Below are 26,357 nucleotides of genomic sequence, written 5' to 3' on the forward strand. Positions count from 1 at the left end.
AGTTATTTCAAGGCATCAAACTCAACCCAAAGGTCAGCATTTTAAGAAACCAGTTTAAAAATACAGCCGAGGTACACTTCTGCAGAGTGTAAGTCTTCTGGCTGAGGATGGACTTGAATGTGAACAAGTTTTTAAAACAAATTTTAGCAGGCACGTATGTGCAGCTGTATGCATGTGCGTGCCTGTAATTTGAAGAAGACAAATGAAAATGGAGTAGATAGATGCAAGCAATGGGTAATGAAGATAAAAGGTCTGGCATGTTCATCTAAACGCATGAGATTTGGTAGGTTTTTTTTAAACGTTATTATTGGGGAACCTGATGCCTTCCACTCCTCCAAGCGTCTTATTTAATCCCAGTCATTTTGGAATGCCGAATTTGGGAAGATGTCTTTCTGAGTAGATTATAACTTAGTTGCTCTGTTTAAAGAAAAAAACCTGAGAAGAGAATCTATGGTAAGAACTGTAGTACTTACTGCATAAGATACTGCTTGGATGTTTGGATATCCACATTTGAGTAATCAGAAACTGGCATCCTAATTCTGTAGATGCCAAAGTTTTCAATGTGGTGAGTCTGGCTGTGTATCAGGAAGCAAAGCCGTTCTGGATGAGTGTTTCACTGTATGCTTTGTGTACGGCGCTGTTTGGGATTCATCTAAATGTCTTCGTATGCTGAAATTAATTAGCATCCACAAGCTTGCTCCTGAAGGTACTTTCACTCAAAAAGAAATCATCTTTATAGTAGCTTAGCGTTTGGAAAAATTGTTGAAATAAGAGTAGTAGCTTTAATTCGTGTCTTTACCTTGATGGGAGATAAATTCTACAATTCAGAAGGTGCCGACTATCAACAATCTGGGCTTGAGCAGTTCTTCAGTCCCTCCAGCTGAAGCTCTCCAGCTGTGTAAAGAGGAACAAAACTGATGGAGCCAGACAGTAAGGAGGACAGTGCCTGAGCACAGGGACGAGGGTCCAGCCCCCCACGCTGGGAGGAGACCTGGGCTCCAGGGAACACTTTGAGTACAAAAGCAAAGAGGCAGAGCAGTGTCAGCCAGCCTTGGAGCTTCACTGACGGAAAGACTTTGCTTCTGCTTTTGCAGTGGCTTGTGGATCTCTCTGCATCTCTGTTTTGGAGGATAGAACTGGTTCATGAACCAGGCACCTATATCACATCTTAAATCTGTGCTGTAGCCCTTGAATTATGTAACTCTGAAAGTAACTATCGGAAAACAGAAGGGCCTATATCTTAGTGTTGTGGTTTTTTGTTTTGTTGTTTTTTTTTTTTCTTTCTCCTTTCCACCCCCACCCCCTTCAGTGGGTTGTATTGCCTGCAGACAAAATTAAGTATGATGAGATCTTTGTGAAAACTGACAAGGACATGGATGGATTTGTGTCAGGTGTGGAAGCCAGAGAACTATTCTTGAAGACAGGACTGCCTTCTGCTCTTCTTGCACATATCTGGTAGGTTTGTTGGTTTTTTTTCCATGACAGCTGTTTAGCCCATGGCATGGTTCTTGTTCCTTCCTGTATTGACATTTCTGGAAAGTGAAAGTTGTTTTTTATATATAATAGCATGGCTTCTGTATAAGCAGTGGTAACTTACTTGCTTCTACTTTTGGACAGAAAAGGGGGCAAAACAGGTTTATGCTATGTGTCATCTCCTAAGGGAAGAAGTAAAGCACCCAAAACACAGATTGTTACAAACAAATGCTGCACTGCAGCTAAATCCCTGTACTTAAGGCATCATAGTGTTGCTGTGTTACATTAACACAGAGACTATCCCTATACTGGTAATGAGAATTATCTGTATAAAATTCTTAGCATGCAAGACTTATGGCCCATTTATTTCTGCAACTTGTCTTTCATTACAGCTGGTAGTGACACTCGCTGTGTTTTTTAATTCTTTCCTACTGTAAGATATTCCAGGGCACTCTAGTAGGAAAAACTTCTTTTTTATAAGGAAGTATGGTTAACCTTTAATTCAGGGAAATTTAGGAAAATGACATAAACTTGTGTTGGCTTTGAAAATTTCTTTATTTTAGAAGGAGCTTCACTTGCAGATACTCAGGTGGTATTAGTGACTCATGGCCTTTATTCTGCTTTGCACCAGATCGGAACTTACTGTAACCAAGCTGTGGGCCTTAGCATGCCAAGGGAAGGTGGTTGTGGATGCTTGAGTAATGCTGCCTATTTATTACCATGCCTTATTTCTATATTGTGTTTTTTTAGAAAAGGAGATACACACTAGCAATCTTCCTATTTTTAAATGACAGCAAGTACAATAAACAGGGCTATACTTGCAGAAGTGAGGATTTGATTTATTTCATGTGCATCTCTGTACAGGGCTCTCTGTGACACGAAGGACTGTGGAAAGCTTTCAAAGGAACAGTTTGCTTTGGCTTTCTATTTAATTAATCAGAAGTTAACGAAGGGCATTGATCCACCTCAGGCGCTGACTCCAGAGATGATTCCACCTTCAGAGAGGGGTGTTGGGTTACAGAAGGTAAGGATGGATTTGGCATTTTCGGTATAAATCTCAAACAAAGAATGTTCGTTTAAAAGGCTACGCAAGAAGCACCACAAGTACTGGCATACCTTAAATTTATTGCAATATCAGTAAGAAAACAAGTCTTAAGTGCAAAGAATTGATGAACCACTGTTCCATTTGTGTTTCAAAATGAAGCTGTCATTTATTGCGCATGCCAACCAAGCAGAGATGTTATGTTGAGAAAGCATTATTTCCTTATTTTGAAATAAGTTTTTCCTATTACCTGTCTAAAGAAATTTTAGTTTGCATTTGAAATAGTATGCACAAGTTCAATGTTTTTCTCATAACATGTTCACAGTTACCCTTTTTATGTCTTTCTTTTTTAAGAAATCTGGAAACAATAAGAAGTAAATAAAGTTTAGAATGATATATTTAAAGTTTTAACAGTAAGTGGGCCTCCATTTTATACTTCACAGATAGTTTAAATGTCGTCATAGTTTGTTGGTTGCCATCCATCCTAATGCAGCTGTAGACGATACCCCAACAGTTCAAGTTGTGTTTATCGGAATGGTAGAGGTCACCACAAGGTCTTACTTGTTTTACACATCGCAAAGTCTGATGTGAGTTACCTTTTCTTGGTTGTGCAACACATTGACTTAATTTTACAACTTTCTTAAACAGAATGAAAAATTCACACCCGAAAAAACGAAACTCAAAATTTGGCACTACTTTTGAGTTTCTGTAACTGGTATTTCTTTTTACATTCTGCTTTTAAAAAGTAATTGCTTTATTTGCAACTCTACTAATCTTTTCTGTATGTTTGCTTTCCTTTCTATGTCTCTCTTCTAGTTTGGACTATTTTTTCCATTCTGCACCACTCTGCTTTTCATCCTTATTATTCTGTCAGTTTGTTAACTCTGCTTTCTCAAGGTTAGAGAATCTTTGCTTTTCTAATATTTACTGTCTGTTGGTTTAATAATGCACATCCTTCTAAGACTCCTGCATAATCGTTGAGATATCACAGCCCTTCTCTGAAGTGTCACAGTATGTTGTGGTCTCAGATTGTTGCTGATTTCCGTTGTTGTTCATCTGGAAGAACCCCAAGGTTCTTTCTTGAACCCAGACCTCTGTGGCCGTCACCCGTTGGTAATACGTGCTGCTTAAACTGAACAGAAGATGCTTTACCTTGTTGAAATTGCTGGGGAAGTGGTGACAGTAGTAACCCAACGTGACAGTTGACGGTTCTCATTAGGACTAATCCCCATGGTTTTATTGATTATACCGTAGAAAGCGTAGGGATCGGAACACGTTAGATGAGGTCAGTGTTAGTTACTGCTGTTCTGAGGGTGTACGTTGTTTTACAGAACTCTGCAAGACATCACTGTGATTTTTTTTTTTTCATTACTAACATAAACGATAAGAGTTAAGAATATTGTGAAAGAGGGTAAGAGCTCTTTTAGTTAGCTCTATAAACCCTTACCAAGAACTGATTTTACTGGACTGAGCTTGAACTTCAGCTCATTTTGAACTTTTTCAAAATAAATGTTGTCTTGTTATGAAAAAACCTGCTTGTCCAAGATGATTGCTCAAGGATCCAACCCAGAGAATAAGTGCAGGAGGCAGAAATAGCCTTTTTTGCTGGTTTTCTTGGAAGGGGAGTGGCTTACACTGTAAATCAGGGGTGTGAAACTCATTTTCACTGGGGGCCACATCAGCCTTGCGGTTGCTTTCAAAGGGCCGAGTGTCATTTTAGAACTCTGGAGTCCTACAATTCCGTTTGGCTCTTTGAAGGCAACCACAAGGCTGATGTGACCTCTGATGAAAATGAGTTTGACACCCCTGTTGTAAATAAAACCGTAGGCTTCATCATCTAACTCGACCAGTATGAAGTAGTAGCAGAAGTATCAGTAACAATAATCCATTATATTCTAAAGTAGGGAAAGTTAACTTGTGATCCTTCTTGGCAGATGTTCAGAATGCGTGTGTATGTATATTGCTGTTATCTAATGTTTGGTTTCCTTACAGAATTTTATTACCACAGTAGTGTGCAACTTTTATGTCAGTTTGGAGGTCTGAATGCAGATCCCTTGCATGGGACACAGCAGCAGTCTAGGAATTGTTGTTGTGTTTCTTTACCTGGGATTGTTTGTAGTCACCAAATTGCACCTGCATTACCAGCCATAAAATTTAAACTTATATGCAATTTCCTCTTTTGAGGAAATTTGAAGAACTTTAAAGTAATTTACTTTTATTACTATTTTGAGTTAAAAACTTGAAGCGTTATTTACATGTATATTGCCGTCTAGTAAATGGCAGCAAGAGTTTGAAGTTTTGTCTTTTTTAACTTGCGTGTTGAAGGTAGGAATGTTGGCTTTTATGTTGCTGCCCCACACCGGTTCTCCTGAACAACAGAAAAGAAGGTTAAATTATATTTTGTTCAATATTGCTGGCATTAGTGTGCAGGATTTCTTTAACTGATGAGAGGAGGAGGCCTGGAAGGAATTTGAATTTGTAGCTAATAGCTCCATGTTTTCCTTCTACCCCCTTCCTAGGAGAAGTAAAAACTTTCTCACTGGAGCACCGTGAGCAGCTCTGCAAAACTCCTGTGAAGTTCCTTTAGAACAGGATTGAACGTCATAGCTATTTTGCCCGTTTGAGAAGCTGTACACTGACCAGTTTAAGAATAGCTGTGTGTTTGGGTTTTTTTATTCTCAGTCTGTGCCGTTTGCTCTAGTAAAACGTGCACTGATGATCTGCAGTTCTGTTGAATGACGTCCCCTGCCACGGTGTGCTCGGTTTCACTGTTGATGTATTTTTATTCCCCCAACACAGTATAAGCTTGAATAAACACAGTCAATAGCATCTTGATTTATCTTTAGAGAAACTGCATTTAAAGACTTTGGTGTTTTTGGGGGGCTATCACTTGTCTTTTTTAATTACATGTATATACATTTCCTCAGAACTTTGTGTTTGTCCTGGATGACTTTATTTAAGGCTTGAAGGAACGGATGTATTTGTAGAAGGTAGTTACAGTGACTATGGCTTCCTAACCATGTTCATGTTGTGATAAGGCACAGTAGAACAATTGGAGTGTTTGCTAATTTGTGTCTTCAACATTTGTTCTCTAGCCATTTATGTGTACTCTTTCGAAACAAATAATTTGTATTACAGTGGTTGTCTTAATAGAAGGACATTAAATAAATAGGAACTCATGGGTGTAACTTACCTATGACTTTGTATTGTTTAAGTTTCATTCAGTGCTCTGGAGGTTGACATTGAACTAGCTCAATATCACTTAAAGCATTGCAAATAAGTGTCTATGCTCTCCAACAGGAGGATCACCAAGGTGAAGAAATATAAATATAAAAGTAGTAAACAAACAGAACCATTCTTAAATGAATGATAGAAAGCCAACTAAACATTAATTGTAAAATAAATCTCACTTTAGAACTAGATTTTTTTTTGTTGTTTGATCACGTGGTCCTGCGCCTTTGTGGAAGATGTCTTCAGGAGTGTATAGGAGACAAAAATCTGTGAAGCGGGAGAAACTTCTTAATCTGAGGGTGGCAGAGCCTGGCCCAGGCTGCCCAGAGCGGGTGTGAAGTCCCCTCCTCTGAGACATTCCATCCCGCCTGGATGTGATCCTGTGTGACCTGCTCTGTGACCCTGCGTGAGCAGATGGCTTGGACTGGGTGATCTCCAGAGGTCCCTTCAGCCCCAGCCATTCTGTGATTCTGCGAATTACTAGACGCATTGTGTGCATGTTGTGTACTGTTACTACAGCATCTGGACTGTGTTGGGTTTTTTGAGATTGAAGATTTGAAATACAATACTACCAACAGTTGTTACAAGAGGATATCATGCTGTCACAAAAAGTGAACAGAATTGTTGGGCAGCATAAACTATAAACTAACAGTATTTTTTTTTTTTTATCTTTCAGAGTACTCAAGGACTGAATTCTGTAGCAGATTTTTCTGCCATTAAAGAACTTGATACGTTGAACAATGAAATAGTAGACCTGCAGAGGTAGGTAATGGAGGAGCAGTCATAGTTGCTTTAGATTTTGTTGTGCTACTTACTTTTTTAAAAAAAGAAAACAAAACAAAACAACAAAATCAATCCAGTGCATGAGAGAAGAACAGGTGGTTATAGTCTGCTTTGCTAAAATAAATGGTTAGTCTGTCTGTAAATGTCTGTAGTTCTGATTAACACTTCCACTCGTTGCTCACTCAGATGAAAGGTCTCTCTGTCGTGCCTTCTGGCTATGCTTTGGAGAGCTGCATATTTTAGCATCCTGAGATGGAAATACTCCTTTTTGTTCATCTTAATTGGTAGATGAGAATGGAGCAGATCTTTGGGATGCTGGAACCGTGATATAAATTGGTGTTAGTTGTCTTTGATTTGTAGAGGGAATTCTAAGGACTTTTTGTCTAGCGGCAGTAAGGAAGTGAGATGGGAAACATCAACAAGTATGTAGGGTAGAGAGCAGGAAGATAACATTTTGTATGTGGACCTCTGCCAGGGTTTTGGTGGTGGTAAAGATGGACATACCTCACTTCTGTTTATAAAATAAGCTGTTGCACTGAGGAATATTGTTTAAATTTGAAGTCTGCAGACCCTTGGGTTCCATTAATTATTTCTAAGGTAGTGAAGAAGATGACTTCAAGTGACTATGAAAATCAAGCTCATATATGTTGTATAGTCTTTGTCATACCCTCAAGACACAGTATGCATTTTTCTTCAGTGATTTTTGTTGTTGTTGTTTTTTGTGCTATCATACATCTACAGAAAATTCTGTTAAGAACAGTTAATTCTACTATGTTATAAGTGAGGGTGCTTTGTCGTGATGAAATCTGCCTGTCTAATTCATGTCACTTGCAGGAATTATTGAATTTGGCAATCTGTCAAAGCACAGTCTGTTTCCTAAATACACAAATGTTTTTTCCCTTGGCTGCTTATTCTCCCTCATTACTCCCACTGCCTCCTCACTTCTCCCTGTTCTGCCTTCGTCTCTTATTCTTTAGGTTGTATTAAATCCAATTTTGGACTCTCACATTTATTAACCTGAAATATGATTTAGAACAGTGTGTATTTGCTGTTAGTATCTTAGAAGGAAGTAAATTGTTCACTAGCATGAATTTTTAGCTGAAGTTGGTTTTCAGTAGGTGGGCTTGCTGCCTAAAATGCAAACCAGTCTGTTTATGTCTTGTTTTCTTACTGTGGGGTACGAAGGAATCGTGGCTTTTGGAGGTTATTGCTTCCATTTCTTCAGTGGCAAATGTACTTGAACAATTATTTAAGACACATTTGAATGATAATAGATTGTTGAAGATCTGGTATGGGTAACTATTAGTATGTGTTTATTTTTAGAAAGGTGAATTTTACTTGGATCTGATTTAAAACAGGGTTAACAATCAGAGGCTTAAGTCTGTATTGTCAAACTGAAACATAATAGTAAGAGTTTTGTGTGGTTTCATTGCAAATGACCAGCAAACTCTCAAAGTCACGAAGTGAGTTGTGGTTCAAGTAAAATGTTTTTGTTTTTGTTTTTTTATTATTACTTGGAAATCCTTCAGTGAATTATTTTGGTAGCAGACTAACTGTTACTTTTCTGCACCTTCCCCAGCACAGGTGGCAGTGCTAGGCAGCAGATTAATCTCTGTGCTAAGGGTAGGAAACTTTACATCTTTGGCGAATCCACATATCTGTTATTACTGGTAAAGTACACTTTCAGTCTGGATAGTTATACAAAAGTGTAATTGAACCTTAAATTATTTTTGTTCATTATTAAATAAGATATATTGAGCAGTGTAGGGGAAAGGGACGTGGGGGTCCTGGTGGACAGCAGGATGACCATGAGCCAGCACTGTGCCCTTGTGGCCAGGAAGGCCAATGGCATCCTGGGGTGTATTACAAGGGGGGTGGTTAGTAGATCGAGAGAGGTTCTCCTTCCTCTCTACTCTGCCCTGGTGAGACCCCATCTAGAATATTTTGTCCAGTTGTGGCCCCTCAGTTCCAGCAGGACAGGGAACTGCTGGAGAGAGTCCAGCGCAGCCACCAAGATGCTGCAGGGAGTGGAGCATCTCCCGTGCGAGGAAAGGCTGAGGGAGCTGGGGCTCTGGAGCTGGACAAGAGGAGACTGAGGGGTGACTCATTCATGTTTACAGATATATAAAGGGTGAGTGTCAGGAGGATGGAGCCAGGCTCTTCTCGGTGACAACCAGTGATAGGACAAGGGGTAATGGGTACAGACTGGAACACAAAAGGTTCCACTTAAATTTGAGAAGAAACTGCTTCTCAGTGAGGGTGACGGAGCACTGGAATAGGCTGCCCAGGGGGGTTGTGGAGTCTCCGTCGCCGGAGACATTCAAAACCCGCCTGGACATGTTCCTGTGCGACCTCACCTGGGCGTTCCTGCTCCAGCAGGGGGATTAGATGATCTTTAGAGGTCCCTTCCAATCCCAAACATACTGTGATACTGTGATATTGCCCAGCTGTTGAACTCAATATGTTATAATTCTGGTCCATGATTCCACTGAGAAGTATCTATGAGAGCTGTGTTCCTGAGACCCAGTAATAGACATTGAATCTGTTCTTGAAGTGCACTTGCCCTTTTTAAAATGGGGGTTATGTTTCCCCTTCTCCAGTCAGTGGGAACTTCATTGGACTCCCCCAACTTTTCCGATCTGTGGCTTAGCACCTTCATGCACCAGGGCACTCAGGGCCCCTGGATGCATCTCATCGGGTCCCATGGACTTGTGCACCTTCAGGTTCTCTAGGTGGCCTCACACCTGGTCTTCTCTTACAGTGAGCAGTTCTTCATTCTCCCAGTTCCTGCCTTCGCCTTCTGTGACTTGGGGAGCTCTTGCTGGTGAAAACTGAGGCCAAACATGAAACAACCCTGGCCAGGTTTCTTCATGGCCAACACTTAGAACCACCTTAGCTAGAAAAGCAAAAACAAATCACAGGTCTTTCCCATAATAAGTGACAGATGACTACTCACAGAGCTGGCAGCATTATCTACACTCACAGTTGCCCAGCATTTCTTATTTTCACCTACAACTGTAATTGCAGGAATTCCTTGTGTAGTAGTACTTCAGTTTGTCTTATTTCTTCTCCCCTTTGTCCCCCACAACCTTTTCAGCTACAACAGCTCAGTTACTTCCAAATCAGAAGTTTGAAGCAATAATCTAGCCTATGTTAAAATTCTTACTGTTGCTTTGTTAAGCAGGTATACACCTCTGAACTTTGTTTCAAAGGCTTGATGTAAGTATATGGCAGGGAGAGGTTGCCCTGTTTTTCTGGGGATATTTTGCTGTTTGCTCTTTAGAGAGACCAGCTTATCAGCTTTATGGTCCTTTTAACCTGATTTACATTCAAGAAAAGATAACTGTTGCTGTCCAACACATGTGCAGGATGGTACCTCTGGTGAGATACACCAACTTAAGTTCAACTACTTAACATGCTTAGAGAGGAATGTAGTATTGGTAAAGCTCAAAGAAATTGCACTAATTTGTGGGCTGTGGCTAGCTTTGAATGCATGAAAGGAAAGAAGGGTTTGCTGAGGAAGAAAAAGGTTTTTATGGCTCAAAAAAGAATATTAAAAACATCTGGTCTAGTCTCCCATGATGCTGATCAAAAAAGCTTCAAATAGCTTTCTAAAAATATAGTGCAACTGAAACAGAATTTAAAGGCAGCAGTGCTGACAGGCTCAAAATGACAGATTCCACAACATCCCTAGGCAAATCTTTCTCCTTACCAGAGAGGAATTATCCTTGCTAATAAGTGTTCTGCATTTTATTCTTCATCTGATCCTACACCTCCAACTTCCTGATGCTGTTTCTGTTGAATTGGATTTAAAAGCTATTGGCTACCAGAACTCTTTCCCACACTAACTGTTGAGCTGCAAACACGTCACCTCTGTATTCTTTGCTCCGTCTCTCAAGAAGCCATGTTTGCTACACGTTGTCATTCTGGGCATTTCCTCTGCTGCCTCCATTCACCCCTGGGGCCCTCAGTGTGAGAGGACATGGGCCTGTTGGAGGGAGTCCAGAGGAGGCCAAAAAAGTGATCAGAGGGCTGGAGCGCCTCTCCTGGGAAGACAGGCTGAGGGAGTTGGGATCGTTCACCCTGGAGAAGAAGAGGCTCCAAGGACACCTTATAGTAGCCTTCCAGTAGCTGAAGGGGACCTACAAGAAAGCTGGAGAGGGACTTTTTTACAAGGGCATCTAGTGACAGGACATGGGGTGATGGATTTAAATTGAGACTAGATTTAGGTTAGATACAAGGAAGGAATCCTTCCCCACGAGTGTGGTGAGGCCTGGAACAGGCTGTCCAGAGAAGCTGTGGATGCCCCATCCCTGGGAGTGTTTAAGACCGGTTGCTCTGAGCAACCTGGTCTAGTGGAAGGTGTCCCTGCACACAGCTGGGGCTTGGAACTAGGTGGTCTTTATGGTCTCTTCCAACCCAAACCATCCTGTGATTCTATGCATGCTTCTGCTGATGTGGGACTCTGCAGTTGTTAGCTGTAAAAAAATACTTGCAGTGTGCTGGCTCACATTTATAAATTACTCCGTTCACAAATTGGTATAAGGCTTATACCTAAGCTTTTCTTGTGCTGCCTGACAATACTTCTTTCAATTGATGTTTTTAGATCATTTGATTGTAAATCATGAAGCATCTGGACTGCAGAAACCATCTGTTAATTTTGGAGGTGTTTTTATTCATTGCTTTTAGTTTTTTGAGATGAGGTTCTCCTGACCTGACTACCATTAAAATACACAGGGAAATTGTATTGCTCTCATAAAGTGACTTGAATTGGTTACAAGTGTCCTTTATTGGAAGACCACAGTTCTTTTTGGGTTGGTTGTAGGGTTTTTGTTGTTTGTGGTAGTTGTGGTGGTGTGTTTTTTCTTTCTTTAAGCGCTGATATAGTAAGGGACTTTATGTTCCAGGAAATCTGTCACATACAATAAATGAATTTTGTTACTTGTTTTTGGTTCTTTCAGTTGCTAAGTATTCCTACAGAGGCATACCAGATAGTTTGTAAAAGAAATGGAGGCAATCAGAAAAATTAGTGAATTAAGTAGGTCTGTGTCGTGTTGGTTTGGTTTTATTTTGGAAACAAAGACACACTACTGGGGGAGGAGGGGATGTGTTCCGTGTAGGCTGTATATGCTCAGCTTGTTTTCCTGTGCCCAGACTGCTGCCTAAGCTTTTCTTGTGCTGCCTGACAATACTTCTTTCAATTGATGTTGTTTTTTTCCTCCCCCCAGTTCATTGTTTCTGTTGTGATTGGCCAGTGTGAGCTGCCTGCGGGTGAATACTGCAGCCTGCTGCTTGCTTAGCATAGATGAGATTGCAGGGTTGAGATACCTGGCTTGGCTTCTGCTGAAATAAAAGGGAAGTGATGCTCATCTCCGACAGTCTCGCAGGCATATGAGTGACAGAGACATAGAAAGTCCCTATATTAAAGCACACATGCCTGCTTGCATTTCTGTTTCCTGCTCGGTTTTCATACCCAAGCAGGAGAAGTAACAAGCATTTGTTTACCTAGTCAATTATTCTCTTCTGTCTTCAATCAGGAGCTATATGCCTGAGTTGTTGGCTGTGCTCGATGCACGTCTGAGGGCTTGAAGGTATTTTTCAGCCCAACTTGTATTCAGCTCTCCGGAAGTGCCTTATTGAGATTGAGGCCCTTTGTTAATGGAAAATTATGGAAGGCAAAAATCAACAGAACTTATTTCAAGTCTGTGTTGAAACGCTTTAAATGTCTAAGTACAACTATGCCACAAATACTAGTTTATTGAGCTAGAAGAGTGTGCTATAGCTTTCATGGATATGGTAAAGATTTGCTTAGAATTTCCATGGTCCTTTCTTTTTATGATGAATGGAGAGGGAGGAATTTTAGGAAACTGAAGGTTCACACGTAATGAAATAACTAACCATGTTCATCAAAGTCCCTTTTTCCACATCTTTCCTTTTCCTTCCATTTAAGTGTTCACCTTGGGCACAGTCAGCAAGTTGCTCTTTAATCAGGTGCTGAGAGAAATAATAGCTGAGCATAATCTATAGTAATTATTTTTTCTGAGTGAATGTACATTTAAGATCTGTGACATCTGGATTTTTTCATTTTCCATTGGATGTGGTTTAGCAGTAAACAAGAATTCCTCAGCTTGAGTAAAGAGAACTTAGACCTGCTTTGCTTTGGAAACAGAACTGCTTTCTTCTATGTTAATAGGAATAAACCGTAAGGTTAATAGTTTTAGATTGATTACCATTCTGCTGCTATTAAAATACGAAGTTACCTTGATTTCAATACGTACTAGTAACCTAGCAATAGCTTTTCACTGTGGCATTTCTCTTTGTTCAAATTCTAACTTTTAATGTGTGTGCTAATTTATTAACAAAATCTTTATGAAAGTAAATTTCTGTATACAGAAGATAGTGTTAACACTTTAATGCTTAATGCTTTTCTGCATCTGTGAAGGGTGAAAAGATTCCATATATTGTCTAGACATAAACACTCATAATTTTTTTAAACAGTAACACTTCTGGGTTATGTTTTGGTTTGTTTTTTTCCCTTTCATAAAGCTATTGTTATGTCTGACTGCCAAGAATTTATTGATGATAATTCCCCTGTCATCGGTAGTTGCTTTTAAACTTGAACAAACGTCTGTAGAGACAGAGTTGATATGACACAGCAAATAGCCGCGTATGGAGTCTTCAGGCAGATGGCGATTCCAGAAACTAAACTTCGTTCTGACTGAGCTCACCAACACAGATCTAAAATCTGATAGGCAAAATTCATTGATCAGCCAGGTTGGCCTGCTGAAGTGTTTTCTAGCCGCTGTTCACTCAGGAATCGCTGTGTTTGCAGGGGTTAATAGATGGAATCTGATGCAATCCCTCCCACTTTTCCCAGCAGTTTTCATTAGACAAGTGCTCCATAGCAACAGTGAGATCACTGGAGACAGGATTTCATTGATTTCTCCCTCCCGCCCCCTTCCATTTTTGAGCCATTCTTATCACTGAAGTGCAGTTGGGTGGAAAGACAGGGGTTTTTTATGCAGAACGCTTATGCGGGCTTCTGTCTCGTAAATAATTTGGAAAGCAGAAATCCCTTACATCTTTTGTGTTTGATGTTTCACCATGTATTTAAAGAGAGATACAGGCTTAGGGGGCTGGATAACTGTACCTGCTGTAGCTGATGTTCTGAAGTATTCTTGCATTGTTTGCTGGTCTTCTAGGGAAAAGAATAATGTAGAGCAAGACCTGAAGGAGAAAGAAGATACCATCAAGCAGAGGACAAGTGAGGTCCAGGTAAATGAGACACACAATTATTGTTCAGACACCTGATATTGCACCGTATGGTGCTTTAATGGCAGTGGGATTACTGAGTTTTTTAGATCATGTCACTTATTCAGTGAAAAGAAAAAAATGGGCGGCTAAGAAGATCAGTGTACTTTGAAGTGTATTTTCTGTAGGAATGTGGGTTGGTATAGGTGTGTCGGTTTTTATAAATGTGCAGCCTCTTAGGACATGGAGAAATTTAAAAACATTATAAGATAATTGTTTTCCTTTTTTTTTAGCAAGGCTATCTAATGTGTAGTTAAAACTAAAGAAGGCACTGTAGCACTGCAAATTAATAAACTGAAGTGTCTGAATTAAGAGGGCTTTTATATGGGCTGCTTCTTAAGAGTCACAGCAATGACCAGTTTGAGATGAATGTTGCTTCAAGTTTATTTTGCCTGCATAAGTGAACTTTAAAAATAATGTTTGATTTTGATTTAAAAGCATGACACTGAATTTCCAGAGTATCAGAAGATTGAAAATGTACAAGTGTTTTATGGGGATTAAGAATTATACCTTCAGCATTAGCGTTTAGGGTGCTCGTAGTCAGGCCAAGCTCTGAATTAAATGCTGCAAAGCAATATTTCAATTAAATTTTAAGCTGCAAAAGCAACTGGAGTTGCTGACTTAAGAAGAAATACTCTTCAGTATCATATCTGATCGCTCACATTTATTTCTACAGTTATTTTAGGAATTTTTGCTTTAAATAGTATTTATTTGATTAAGAGCAAATTATGCAGGGTTTCTGCATTTTACTTTGTGTTGGGCAGAAAAAGAGCCAGTGTGGTGCAACCGTTGTGAATTTTGTGCTTGGCTGTTTTAATATCCTCAGAGCTTGGTGCTAATTAATAGTCTGACCTTTCAGAAGATAATCAGATGCTGGCCTATTAGTCACCACAGCAGCTGCAGGAATGCCAGCGGAAGTTGCCCGTGTCTCGGTTCGGTCCTTCCCCTCCCCGCTCTGCAGATCACCTTTTCACACCGTTAACAATTCTTAGAGGTATTGCTGGTTCTGTTAGCGTGTTCTGGAATCTGTGTGTGTTCATGTGAAGGTTCAGTTCTCTGGTGCCTTTACACAAAAGGTATATAAAGCTAAATAAAAACCTTACCTTTAATGTTACACTGTTAGCATCATCAGGATGTGTTTAGTGTTTGATAGTCAGCAGCATCACAGGACAATTAAGTCACTGTATCTAGAGCAGTAATGTTGGAAGCTATTGTCTCAGGCCTTTAACCTCTTAGTGATCACACAAGATATTTGTCCCTTGTTAGATATAACGTTATAGGGCACTGTCAGTCTGCGCAAAAGGAACAGTCTGTCACTGGCTCGTCAGAAAAATGAGAAACCATCAGGATCAAATGGGACATGGCTGCAGCATTTATTTCAGCTGTTGGCCCCTCATCCTTGATCCCTTGCTTGCACCTGAATGTTAGAGGACCTGCATGTTTCAGGAAACTGTCTAGAACTTCAGAGACCAGTGGTGACAGGCTAAGAATATCTTTACGTCATGCTTTTTTCTTCTGGTTTTATTCTAAAGGTGACATTTCTAAAGGTGGTGCACAAAACCACCAGTGAGTTCTAATCTGCCACCTTGGATCAAGCTGGTTTCGTGGCATCACGCTCCTGGATTTCTGATACCAGAATTATTTCCATGGACACAAATACTAATCTAAAATATAGCCATGATCTGTGATGGATTGAACTGATTTGTATGGGAGGAGGGAGAGAATGATGGATTTATACTCTGAGTATCCCACTCAGCATTGGATTGTCCTTCTCTGCAGACATTCAAACCCGCCTGGACATGTTCCTGTGCGACCTCACCTGGGCGTTCCTGCTCCAGCAGGGGGACTGGACTAGATGATCTTTTGAGGTCCCTTCCAATCCCAAACATACTGTGATACTGTGATTCTTTCTTTGTGGCCATGCACCAAAGCCATTAGAAAGTCAGTGAAGTTGAACTTTTCTGTGCTCTTTCAGGTTTACTGGTCCTTAGCACTTGGATCATTTTGAGAAGTACAGGCCGGCAAGCTATTAAATCCACAGTCTGTCTGTGGAAATACAGATCTCTAGACTTGCCTTGCCCTACACTACATCAGCATGGAGGGTTATAATGATTGCAAATCTAATGCAAAGATTAGTATTACCATAAAACACTAGTTTGCACGACGTCAAATATGTTAATGGTCTTTTATATAGAATCTCACAGAGTGCTTGAACATTAAGATACTGCTTCTCTGCTGAGAAATCAAAGCTTGACTGAAGCTTCGTTTACTTCATGAGGATGTATCTTTAAGTATTATCCCCAGTTCTGTGTGTCGTGTCTACTCTGGCCTCTAATTTTGGAATAGTTATGTGAGCACATTTGTGTTTTGGTCGTGGTTTTTTCCCTCTTCTCTCTCCTGGGAGCCATCAGGCTCAGTCAGGTCTCTTCAGTGCTTCTCTACCACTGTGCCCAGCACCGACATTGGGATTCAAGGAACAGAAGCAAGGCGGGGGGTGATCTATACTCAGCTTGCGTGCATGTGAATTCTTGCTTCTTTTCAGAGAAAGGAGACTGAAATCTCTTTAAACGGTTGCTTTTTCCCTCGTCGTTCGAGTGTCAGCTGGTACTTGCTTTCCAAAGCAATGTCAAAAATGAATGGGTCAGGAGTCTCCCAATTGTCCCAGCCTGCTGTAAAAGCTTTGTGTGTGTGTGCTGCTTTGTCTTTCATAAACTAGAAATAATCAGTCATTCACCTAGTCTGACTGCTGTACATCAGTCATATACCCTTTACTGAACTTCACATTTGATTTGGGGGGTTTTGGGTGGCGGATTTTGTGTGTTTTGTTTGGTTTACTTTTTTTTTATTTTTTGTTTTCCCACAAACGTATCCTATGATGTTTCTTGAGGCAGTCTCACAGTTTTGTTAGGGTCACCTATTTGCGGAGCATCTGACTGCTGCACCATACGCCTTCCTAGTTCTGTCTGGCTTTTTGTCTTGATTATCTGGAGGTGTTAACACACGTGGATAAACTAGCACTCTCACCCAAAAAATCCCAGACAAAACACCACTAAAAAAAAGACAACAGGATCTTGAGCTAGAGCAGCACACAATTATATGATCTAATCAGAAATTCCTTCATTTTCCTTTCTCTCTCTTTTTTTTGTTGCTGTTTTTCGTGATTCCTCCTACAATTACCATATTTTGTCAGAGGCTGCAGTCTTCTCTTTTCATCTAATACTTTTCCTTTTGTATTAATCCTTTTGATCTCCTTGTATTGTATCTTCCTCTTGACTTTGACGATTCTTTCTTCTTCCTGAATTCTTTTTTTGACATTTTTTTCAATGTTATCTCTGTGGTTTGTTGAAGTATAACCATTCCTGTTGCTCAGAAATGAACTGATTATTATATGATGCTACTTGATGTACTTGGAACACAAGATGCATACTTACTACTGTTCCATAAATTAAAAGATGCGATATTGTTGTGTAAGGAATGTGCGTTTCTTACCAGTACTGGTACGTGGAAAATAAGTTTTTGGCTGATTTTTGACAAATTAGAGGCACGGCAGTTCTAGAAAGGAGAGCACTGGAGTTAATAATGCACTGGCTTGGTCGTTTACCATGTTGAATAAAACAAGTTCCTCTTTTGGACATGTGTTTTCGAAGGGGGAAGCGGCAGAATAAAGAGTTTCTCTTAAGGAACTCAGTAAAACATACTGCTGAAACACAGGAGAGAGACCACGTAGCAGCCTGATTAAAGACCACTTCTGAATTCAAAACGAAACCCTCACTTCTCTGAGTAAGAGAGTTAATCTCTGCATCATCTTCAGTATTTCAGAGAGATTCTTTTTACCAAAGAAAAAGCGAATAACCGGATTATTTATATGTCTTACAATTAGAGTTTGAGAACGCTTGCTTGTCTGACTTGTAATAATTGCAAGCGTTTGAAAGAATTTGTTGATACTTTGAAATCCGAGTTAACAGTGCTGTTTATGCTGTGGAGTTCCGTGGTTAGGAGAGAGGGATCAATGCAAAGCTGATCTGTTCTGTTACAGGATCTACAAGATGAAGTAAAACGGGAGAGCAATAACCTGCAGAAGCTGCAAGCCCAGAAGCAGGAAGCACAGGAAATCCTTCACGACCTCAACGAGCAGAAGGCCAAGTTGGAAGAGCAGCTGGATGACATCAGGCACAAGTGTGCAGAGGAGGCCCGTCTGGTAAGGTCTCTGGTGATGGCCCCTGAAAGAGCAAATGCCTCATCTTGAAGAACTGAGCCTTGCGGCGTTCCAGTTGTTGGGGCAGGAGGAAAAACCTTTAATGGAGAAACAGCCTCAGTGTCGAGATTTTGACGCCAACAGAGAACAGGAAATACGTCACTTCAGTGACCTCCTAATTTAGGATTGGTGTGTCAACAAATTTACCGAGCTATACTTGCACACAAGCTTACGTGCAAACAAATAATGCAAATTTGTAATACAATATAAGTGTAATTAGAAGCACTAATTACTGGGACTGATTTCTTAGCGGTTAAAAAAAATCATCTTATGGTTAGATAGTTTTTTAGTACTATAAAGCTATGGTATTTCTTTAAGGTCTGAAAAGGTATTTACAGTATTGGAAATATCTGTGTTGGTCAGGAAAACAGCTAGAATACTGTGATCTTATTGAGACCAATAGGGAGCTAGCCTTTCATTCAGATGTGATCTATCATCTCTGCAATAGCTATGAGGTGTTTACTTTTTCTGGTCATAAAGAATAGTATTTGGATGTTTTTGGAGGTGTGGGGGTTTTTTTTATGTGGCTTTGAAATATTTGTCCATGCTTTAGATTGCCGTGCTGAAGGCTGAAATAACAAGCCAGGAATCAAAGATTTCAGCGTATGAAGACGAACTGACCAAAGCTCAGGAGGAGCTGAGTCGCCTGCAGCAAGAAACGGCCGAGCTGGAGCATTGCATAGAGTCTGGGAGAGCACAGCTGGGGCCTCTTCAGCAACATCTGCAGGATTCACAGCAGGAAATCCATTCAGTAAGGCAGTGTGAAAGACAAAAAAAAATGTAGCTGACAACCTTTAGTGTGTTTTTTCTTAAGGGGAAGGCATTGTTTTCCTTTTTCTTTGCTGTTTGCTCATGTCTGTAGTTGCTCACACGTGTTCTATGCTAGTCACGGTTAGGATTATTGGAGGCTGACTCAGGTCACTCAAAATACTTCATGATTTTTCTCCAAGTTTTTTTAATAAAAAAGGATTAACTTGTTATACTTCATAAATAATTTGTCTCAATGTAATGAATGAAAAATTTGTAATGCTTGTTCAAATTCTCTGTGTTCAGGAGTCACTTCAGCTTTCTTCCTCAGCCATGGCCTGGGGTGTGCTCTCACTATTCTTTAGTTGATGTGATGTCAGTAGAAAATTACTAATAACATTTGCTTAGTGCAGTGTTGAAGGGGGAAAGTAAGGTGAATGTAAGAGTAAATTGGATTGAGACAAGATACTGAGACGTGCAGAGATGGTTGTGCTGGTTTTGAAGCACAGAACTGTGCTTCGAAGTGTCTGCCATTACGTTAAAGGAAACTTTTAGCTCCTGTCTGTAATCAGTGATTTATTATTACTTCAGTGATGCGTTAGCTTGCACACCCTTTCCTCATCATTATCCTCCTTTGACTTGCCAGCTCTCTAATGTATTAGCCAGTCACGTCATTGCCAAGTTAAACACAAAGTGAAAAACCTTCCTATTGCCTTTGAACCCTAGAAACGGCTGACTTTTGGCTTGGTCGTTTCATACAGCTCAGGTCTGTAACTTGTTAACAATTTTTTTTTCCTCAAGACTTCCATTGCTAGTGTTTGTGCAAGAACACTTTCTTCTGTTGAAGAGCCTTATAACATATTAGTAAATATTATTAAATTTGACTTGGAGGTTTAGAAACTGAGAAGTAAACACATGGATTTTTCCATTGTTCCATCGCAGGTAGAGAACAGGTTGTGCTATTTTAATATACTAGCAACAGGTCCTTGCAATGAACAGATTTGAGGTTGATAATGGAAGGGGTTATGCCTGACTGTACTACAGACATTGGGGTTTTGATAGTTTTTATGTCAGTACTCTTGGTTTTATTGCTCTTGGCTCACAAATAATGAAACATTATTTGTGGGTCAGTGTATTTGAAAGACTCCTGGTGTTGCCTTTGCTGCCACCGGACTTGTGACACATACCAAGGCAAGGCAAACTCCATTAGGTGACTGACATAGCAGAAGTCAGTGGGATCTGGACACCTAAGCATCTGAACTGTGTTCATCCTTCTGCATAATCCGCCCAGTCCAAGAATCCCTTCATAACTGACAAGTTGGTTGTAAAGTTTGCTGGGGGGCACTGCATTAGGCATATTGCTGAAATAATAACATGTGAATGTAACGTCCACTTAGGAAGACGTACTGTGGATTTTGTGGACTTCAAAGGTCGTGTGGGAGGAGATAATGAACTCGTGGTTTTTCTTCTTGGAAGATGAGAATTCTGATAAAGCAGCCTTTTTAATTTAGAGTTTAAGGCAATTGCAAATACATAATTTAAAAAAACAAACAAAACACACAAAAGCTCAAACAAAAGCAAACACCATCCCAAACAAACAAAAAACCTCAAATTCTTCTTATGAGTTAGCGTAGGAACAAAGCAAGAAGTCTTGGTGTTGGCAGTGGTGCAGTCCGCTTCCTCTGCTGGAGAAGGTTCTCAGATCTGTCCTTCAACCACATTATATCTCTTCTAAATCGGATTTGTGTTCATCTCTCAAATTTCATCCTTCGATTGAAAGAACATGGTTTTTATAATATTTGTTTTTGGAAGTAAGAATTTCAGATACATAACTTCCATCTCATAGTTAAGAGAGGATGGCTTCTGTGTGCTGCCATCCTGATGTGTATACATTTATGTGTTTACAGGTGCAGACAAAGCTTCTCGAGCTCAAAGAGTTGGAAAACAACCAGTCTAGTTGGCACTCTGAGCCACATAATACACTTGTTAATGGAACTGCGGATCATTCTAGTCTTAGCAACAGCAGCAGCGAAACTGCGAACCTTAATGAGAATGCTGAAAGGGAAAGTATAGCAGAAGATGAACAAATAAACAGTGTGTCTCCAGTGAGTAGTGTTTTGCCTGTTTGATCGTGATGCAATGCAGCTGTGAAGTTGGAACAAGTTAAGAATGTATCAAGATTGATGATATTTTTAAACACTGGCACAAGTGACATTTCAGGGTGTTATTCTGAGGGACTATGTTTCAGCTATCTGAAAGTTGATAAGCAGAAAAGGATGCAATTTTAGCTTGCCTAGAAAGTGTCAATAAAAAAATTTCTGTGTTTGTTTCCAAGCAAAATACCATAAATGGAATAGTAGAATTAACATTAAAGGAAAGCAGCTGTCTCCATGGAATAAGGAATAGTACAGAAAATCTAAAGCTGTCTTGCTTTAAATGTGCCTCCGTATGTCCCAGTAGATTCTTGATTGATTTTCTTTTTTAAACTTTCACAAGATTTATGGAACATTTTGTTGTGTTCTATAATAAGTAAGAACCTCTTGAAGTATCCTTTAGTATGTTTGTAGCTATTTAATACTTAAAATGGTGTGTATTCTGTGATTCTGTATCGAGTAGTCTGCTGTTTACTTCGTTGTGGTGAATTGCTTTTATCCCTCTACAGGTGAGGAATAGTCCTGAAACAACAGCCCCTGTTGTGGAGGAAGAGAAGGAGACCCCAGCTGCAACTGCTCCCAAAAAAGTGAGTTTCTTCAGATTTGGAGGAGGAAAAAGTAAAGAAACTGTTTCAGGCTTGTATCACGTCACTTGCATGATGGTCACAGAACAACAGAAAAATAAAATTGTCACTTATTTTTATTTAGAGTGTGATGTTATGAAAACGTTTCATCTCATGTAGCAGGCAGGTGGTTGTTGAGAAATACTTTGCAACTCTGTTGATGAATTTTGTAGAATTCTAGCTGTCCCTTTTTTTAGCCTTAACAAACCACTAAATGGTAACACGAGACGATGTGTTTTTCATCCTGCACATCTTATAAATTTAATTCCTTTCTCTCCTCCTATTTCATTGCCTAGGAAGATCCATTTGATGCTGAATCTCATCCGTTGCCTGATCTAGTTTCTGAAGCCAGCTTAGAGTTCTTCCAGTCTGACCCTTTTGTTGACAGTAAGTGAACTTTTCTAGGTGCACATTTGCAGAAACAGGTCTTGTCACCTTGGAACTGCTCTTTGTAGAAGAAATGTGGAGGTGTTTGGGTGACAGGAGTGTGGAGCCAATAGCATTACAAAAATAGAAATTATGGAAAGGAGAGTTCAGGTTGTTTGTCCTTCCTTCATCTGGACTTTCTAATTACCTGTGAAAATTGAATTTTTAGAATATTTTCTTTTTTTTTTTCCCTTTCTTTCTGCCCCCACTCCCTAGAGGTTGCCTTTTCCTCTCAAAGGGGTGGGCATACTTGCAATAACACGTGCTGTCGCTCGTTTAATTTGCAGCCCAGATCCACAAACAGATCAGCCGAGGGTTCAGTGAGCTGTGGGGTGGGGAGGGTGTGGGTGGTTGAGAGTGAATGGCTGTGGCCTACTTATGGTGAGTTTGGCACTCAGAGAAAGGTAATGTGGGACTGCACCATCTGTTTGTCTTGCGGAAGTGCTGTGCTTTATTTTCAGAACTTACCACTTACGAATGCTGCTGCTCTGATTTTTATTTTTTCCTTTGATGTTGGAAGAAGTGATCTGTCTATGTGGAGCCACTTGGAGAAGGGGAGTTAATTTGGATTAACTGCTGAAGCAGATGTTTTCAGCCACTTTAATATGATTTTACATGCTTTCAGAATCAACATGGTCTGTCTGATCAATTTAGCTCTTATCGCTTCAGAGGGAAAATAAGCTAAATTTGTTTCAGATCACTTGGCTTCTGAAATAATGTCAGTGCATATTTAATACTTCTAATGGATAAATCAAGCTACTTTAAAACAGCTTGAATGTTTTTGTGTAGATATTGTTTGATTTTTTTTGTTGATAGTGAAGTGGTCCTACTCACAGCACTCGGCACGGCCTTTCTTCCAGAGGAGAAAGCTGCATCTGTTAGTCACCAATCTTATGGGCTTTGTGTGCTCAGTGATGTTCCGGGGTAGAAACCTACAGCTAGGAGAAAATACATCGATGTCTCTTAGAGGTAGATGAGGGAGTAGAAGTGATACAAATAGCACCATCGCTTCGGTACAGGAATGAGCACTTAGGTGCTACCATCCACAGCACCTGTCAGAATTAATCAAAACTGGGACTAAACTTCTGTCAGTGGTTTGTCTGGATTACAGCGCTGGTAAATACTGCATAATGTGGGTGTTTACTGACAGTAGCCAACAGAGACGTATCTTTGAGATGGCTGCTTTTATGTGTGTTTCATGGTGGTAAGGAATTACTTAATGAATATTTGCTTTGTCTAATGCTAGTTCTTGTAGTTCCACTGAAAATAGTGAAACTGTTCCTCTGAGGGAGAGTTGTTTAAATTCTAGCTCTAGAAATGAGTTTGTATCCAAAAGGCTTCCACTGGAGGACATGCTGCATGATAAGTTACTTTTTTCTTTTCTAAAACAGGTGATCCCTTCAAAGATGACCCTTTTGGGAAAATTGGTAAGTAACTTTGTAGCTTCTAATGTGTTTGTTTTTCTAAATGATTCCTGCTCAAAGAGTATGTGGGGGAAAGAAAGTGTTACCACATTCAGCACAAAAAAGATGGAAATGTCCCCAAAGTCACCGTAGGATAGATAAACATACGGCAGTAGCAGCTGGCTGCTTGTGTTAAAGCTCTTCAGAGAAGCCCATTGCCAGTGAAGTTCTCTCGCTGTTAGAAGTATCTTCAGTTGGGATTTGAGTGTATGAAAGTGGTGAACAGGAGGCCAGAACTCTCGCTGCCTTTCTTGTATGGAAACAGGTAGGACCGTACTCCTTTAAAGGCTCTTAACTTACCAACTTTCTTTAGAACGAAATATTGTAAAGGTGGGAAGTCTCTCCAGGTGGACAGGCTGTATAGGCAACATCATTGCGTTCTCTTCTTGGTCCTGAACAGAGTTACTGGTGATGAAGCAGCAAAATGGCTGGTAGGAAGGCTCTAGCAAAATAACATTGTGCACCAGGTGCCAAATAAAAGAACATCCATTTTGTCTGGGGAGTGAGGGAGAAGAGGGTAGGAGAGTTCTGAGAAACACAAGTTTTTGTAAAATGCTTCATTTTTAGGGGGCTTGGTTGAAGAATCTCTATGCTCAGGTGATCCTGGAACTGAACCACTGGCAGCATCCAGAGTTTTAATGATGTGCAGAAAGTGTTGGCTTGTCTAATGTTTTGAATCACAGAATACAAATTATTTAGAGATTAATTTCATACTTCAGAGATCCTTGGTCTTAAGTGCGTCACCGTCTTGCAGTATGAAAAAAGCAATATAATGTTTAGGTTTTAAATATCAAGCTTAGTAAAGGTGGCAGAAATGTTAACGAGATGTTTACCTTTCAGATCCCTTTGGTGGTGATCCCTTCAAAGGCTCAGATCCTTTTGCAGCTGACTGTTTTTTCAAACAATCCTCCAGTGATCCTTTTGTGACTGCTGGCACTGATCCATTTAGCACTGCAGACAACAGCAATAATATCACAGTAAGTTTGGTAGCATTTCTTTTAATTCCTTCTGTAGATGAGTTGGACAAAATAACCTTTTTTGTACATTGGGACACACCTTAAAAAGCTGATATTCAGAAATCATATAGGTAAAAGGTTACCTCTTACCCCATGGCTTTGTCTTGTCTTTTGTGTCCTATTTTCTAGATGTAGTTACAGATGAAACAAAAGCAAAAATAAACACATTTTTAAAATGTTTCAGTGTGGAGCTTTATTGCTTTATTGTAACAACATTTGAGAATCAAGAACTAAGCTCTATTGGTAGCTGGCAGAACTTACTAAACATTGGAAGAAACCTGAGACTGATCTTGCCAAGTTATGTTGAGACATTTGACTTTTGCCTCCAAAGCTTATAGGATCAATAAGTATGTTACATATCTTATCTGAAATCTGATGTGGTATGGGGTTTCCCCTCTGAAAAGACAAATTGTTGCATAGGTGTATGTTGCTTGGGTTCTGTTGGGTTTTCTGTGGTTTTGTTTATTTGTTGGTTTGTTTTGGTTTGTGGGTGGGTTTTTTTGTCTGTTTTTTTAATAAGAGTCACTGAAGCCCTCTCATAATGTGGAGTTTCTTACTGAAGGTACCCCGTTCAGGTATACTTGGGTATATCTTTCAGCTATTCACATTACAACTAAGCAGTTATGGATTAGTCTTGAGCCTGTAATAAGGTAGAGTTGGGCATGAAACCTTCTCTGGTGTAGGATGGAACTTGATGAACATGAGATAATATTTAGGGCTGATAGACAAACAATCTAAGAAGCTGAAATTCTTCATGTCATAAGTTTGTCTCTTATCCTTTTGCCATCTCCTTTCCTCCTCAGTTCTGCTTCTGTTCATTCTTCACTTCCAGTTTTTTGTGTGTGTGTAAAATGGGTAGAAGTATACGCACATATTGTATCTTTTTTCCTTTGAAAGCATTAATTGCTGTTTTGAGGAGGAGTTTCTGTTGACAGTCTTGTTTACTGATACTGGTAAAAGCTACTTCCATAATACTTTATCTTAAAACTTCTAAGTTAAGATAGTGATTGTATTCTTAGAAATAGGAATATTTTAAGCTGAAAAACAAATTTCCCTCCAAAGACATTTTTTAATTTTAGACAGAGATATCAAAGAAGAATGACCCTTTTGCTCCTGGTGGAACAACTGTTACTACATCAAATGATCCAGGTAAAAGCAGATTATACATGTCAGACTTCCTGGGGTTTATTTTTATTTTGTTTTGCTCATTTTTGTTTCTAGTCTTTTAACTGAATTTGCAATGGAGCATTTTAGGGATTTCCTACTTTTCCTGGATTTTCATGTAAAGTATGACATAAGGTGCAAGTTTGCAGGGGGGTATTTTTATAAAGTAAAACTGTCTCATATCTGCAGTGCGTATCACTGAACGCTGATACTGCTAAAATGTTCCTCTGCCTTACCAAACACTGGTGAAATATCCTGATCTAAGCGTTGGACTCTTTGAATGGTCGTGCTGCTACCCATTTGGATTGTTTTGAAAGATTTCATGTTACTTTCTAAGTAACATACAAGGGAGATGTGGCATAGAACAACTACTTCATCAATAATTTTTACTGTTAAAGTTTGTCCCTTCTGTTTCGCTACGATCCTCTGTCATCTGAGAGATAAAGATGTTTTGGAGAAGACTCTAATCTGCTATTTTCCCAAGTTGCACTGACAATGATAATCCAAAACATTAATCTGTGTGTGATTTCATGTTGTAAACCTGTTCAGGTCAATTGTAGGGAACAAAATGCTGTTTTCTGGAGATGCAGAAGCGAGTATTGGTAAAGCCAATGGACTTCTTGCTCTAGAGTAGAATAGCACATTTTACATATTTTGAGGCACATAAGAA

The 26,357-nt window shown here is 39.7% G+C and overlaps 1 protein-coding gene across 3 annotated transcripts in view; it reads left to right on the forward strand.

The window, feature by feature from the left end:
• Positions 1–26,357, forward strand: part of EPS15 (epidermal growth factor receptor pathway substrate 15) — a 52,808-nt gene that overhangs the window by 16,481 nt on the left and 9,970 nt on the right. For all 3 annotated transcript variants that reach the window (XM_082054495.1, XM_082054496.1, XM_082054497.1), the window contains exons 10-21: positions 1,310–1,455; positions 2,338–2,497; positions 6,423–6,508; positions 13,732–13,804; positions 17,877–18,038; positions 18,649–18,846; positions 20,750–20,947; positions 21,505–21,582; positions 21,915–22,005; positions 23,436–23,471; positions 24,348–24,484; positions 25,603–25,672. In XM_082054495.1, the coding sequence (XP_081910621.1) occupies positions 1,310–1,455; positions 2,338–2,497; positions 6,423–6,508; positions 13,732–13,804; positions 17,877–18,038; positions 18,649–18,846; positions 20,750–20,947; positions 21,505–21,582; positions 21,915–22,005; positions 23,436–23,471; positions 24,348–24,484; positions 25,603–25,672 (1,435 nt within the window). The remainder of the gene's footprint in view (positions 1–1,309; positions 1,456–2,337; positions 2,498–6,422; positions 6,509–13,731; positions 13,805–17,876; positions 18,039–18,648; positions 18,847–20,749; positions 20,948–21,504; positions 21,583–21,914; positions 22,006–23,435; positions 23,472–24,347; positions 24,485–25,602; positions 25,673–26,357) is intronic.

The sequence above is a fragment of the Streptopelia decaocto genome, assembly GCF_964273445.1.
Source record: "Streptopelia decaocto genome assembly, chromosome: 5".
NCBI classification, from domain to species: Eukaryota; Metazoa; Chordata; class Aves; order Columbiformes; family Columbidae; genus Streptopelia; species Streptopelia decaocto.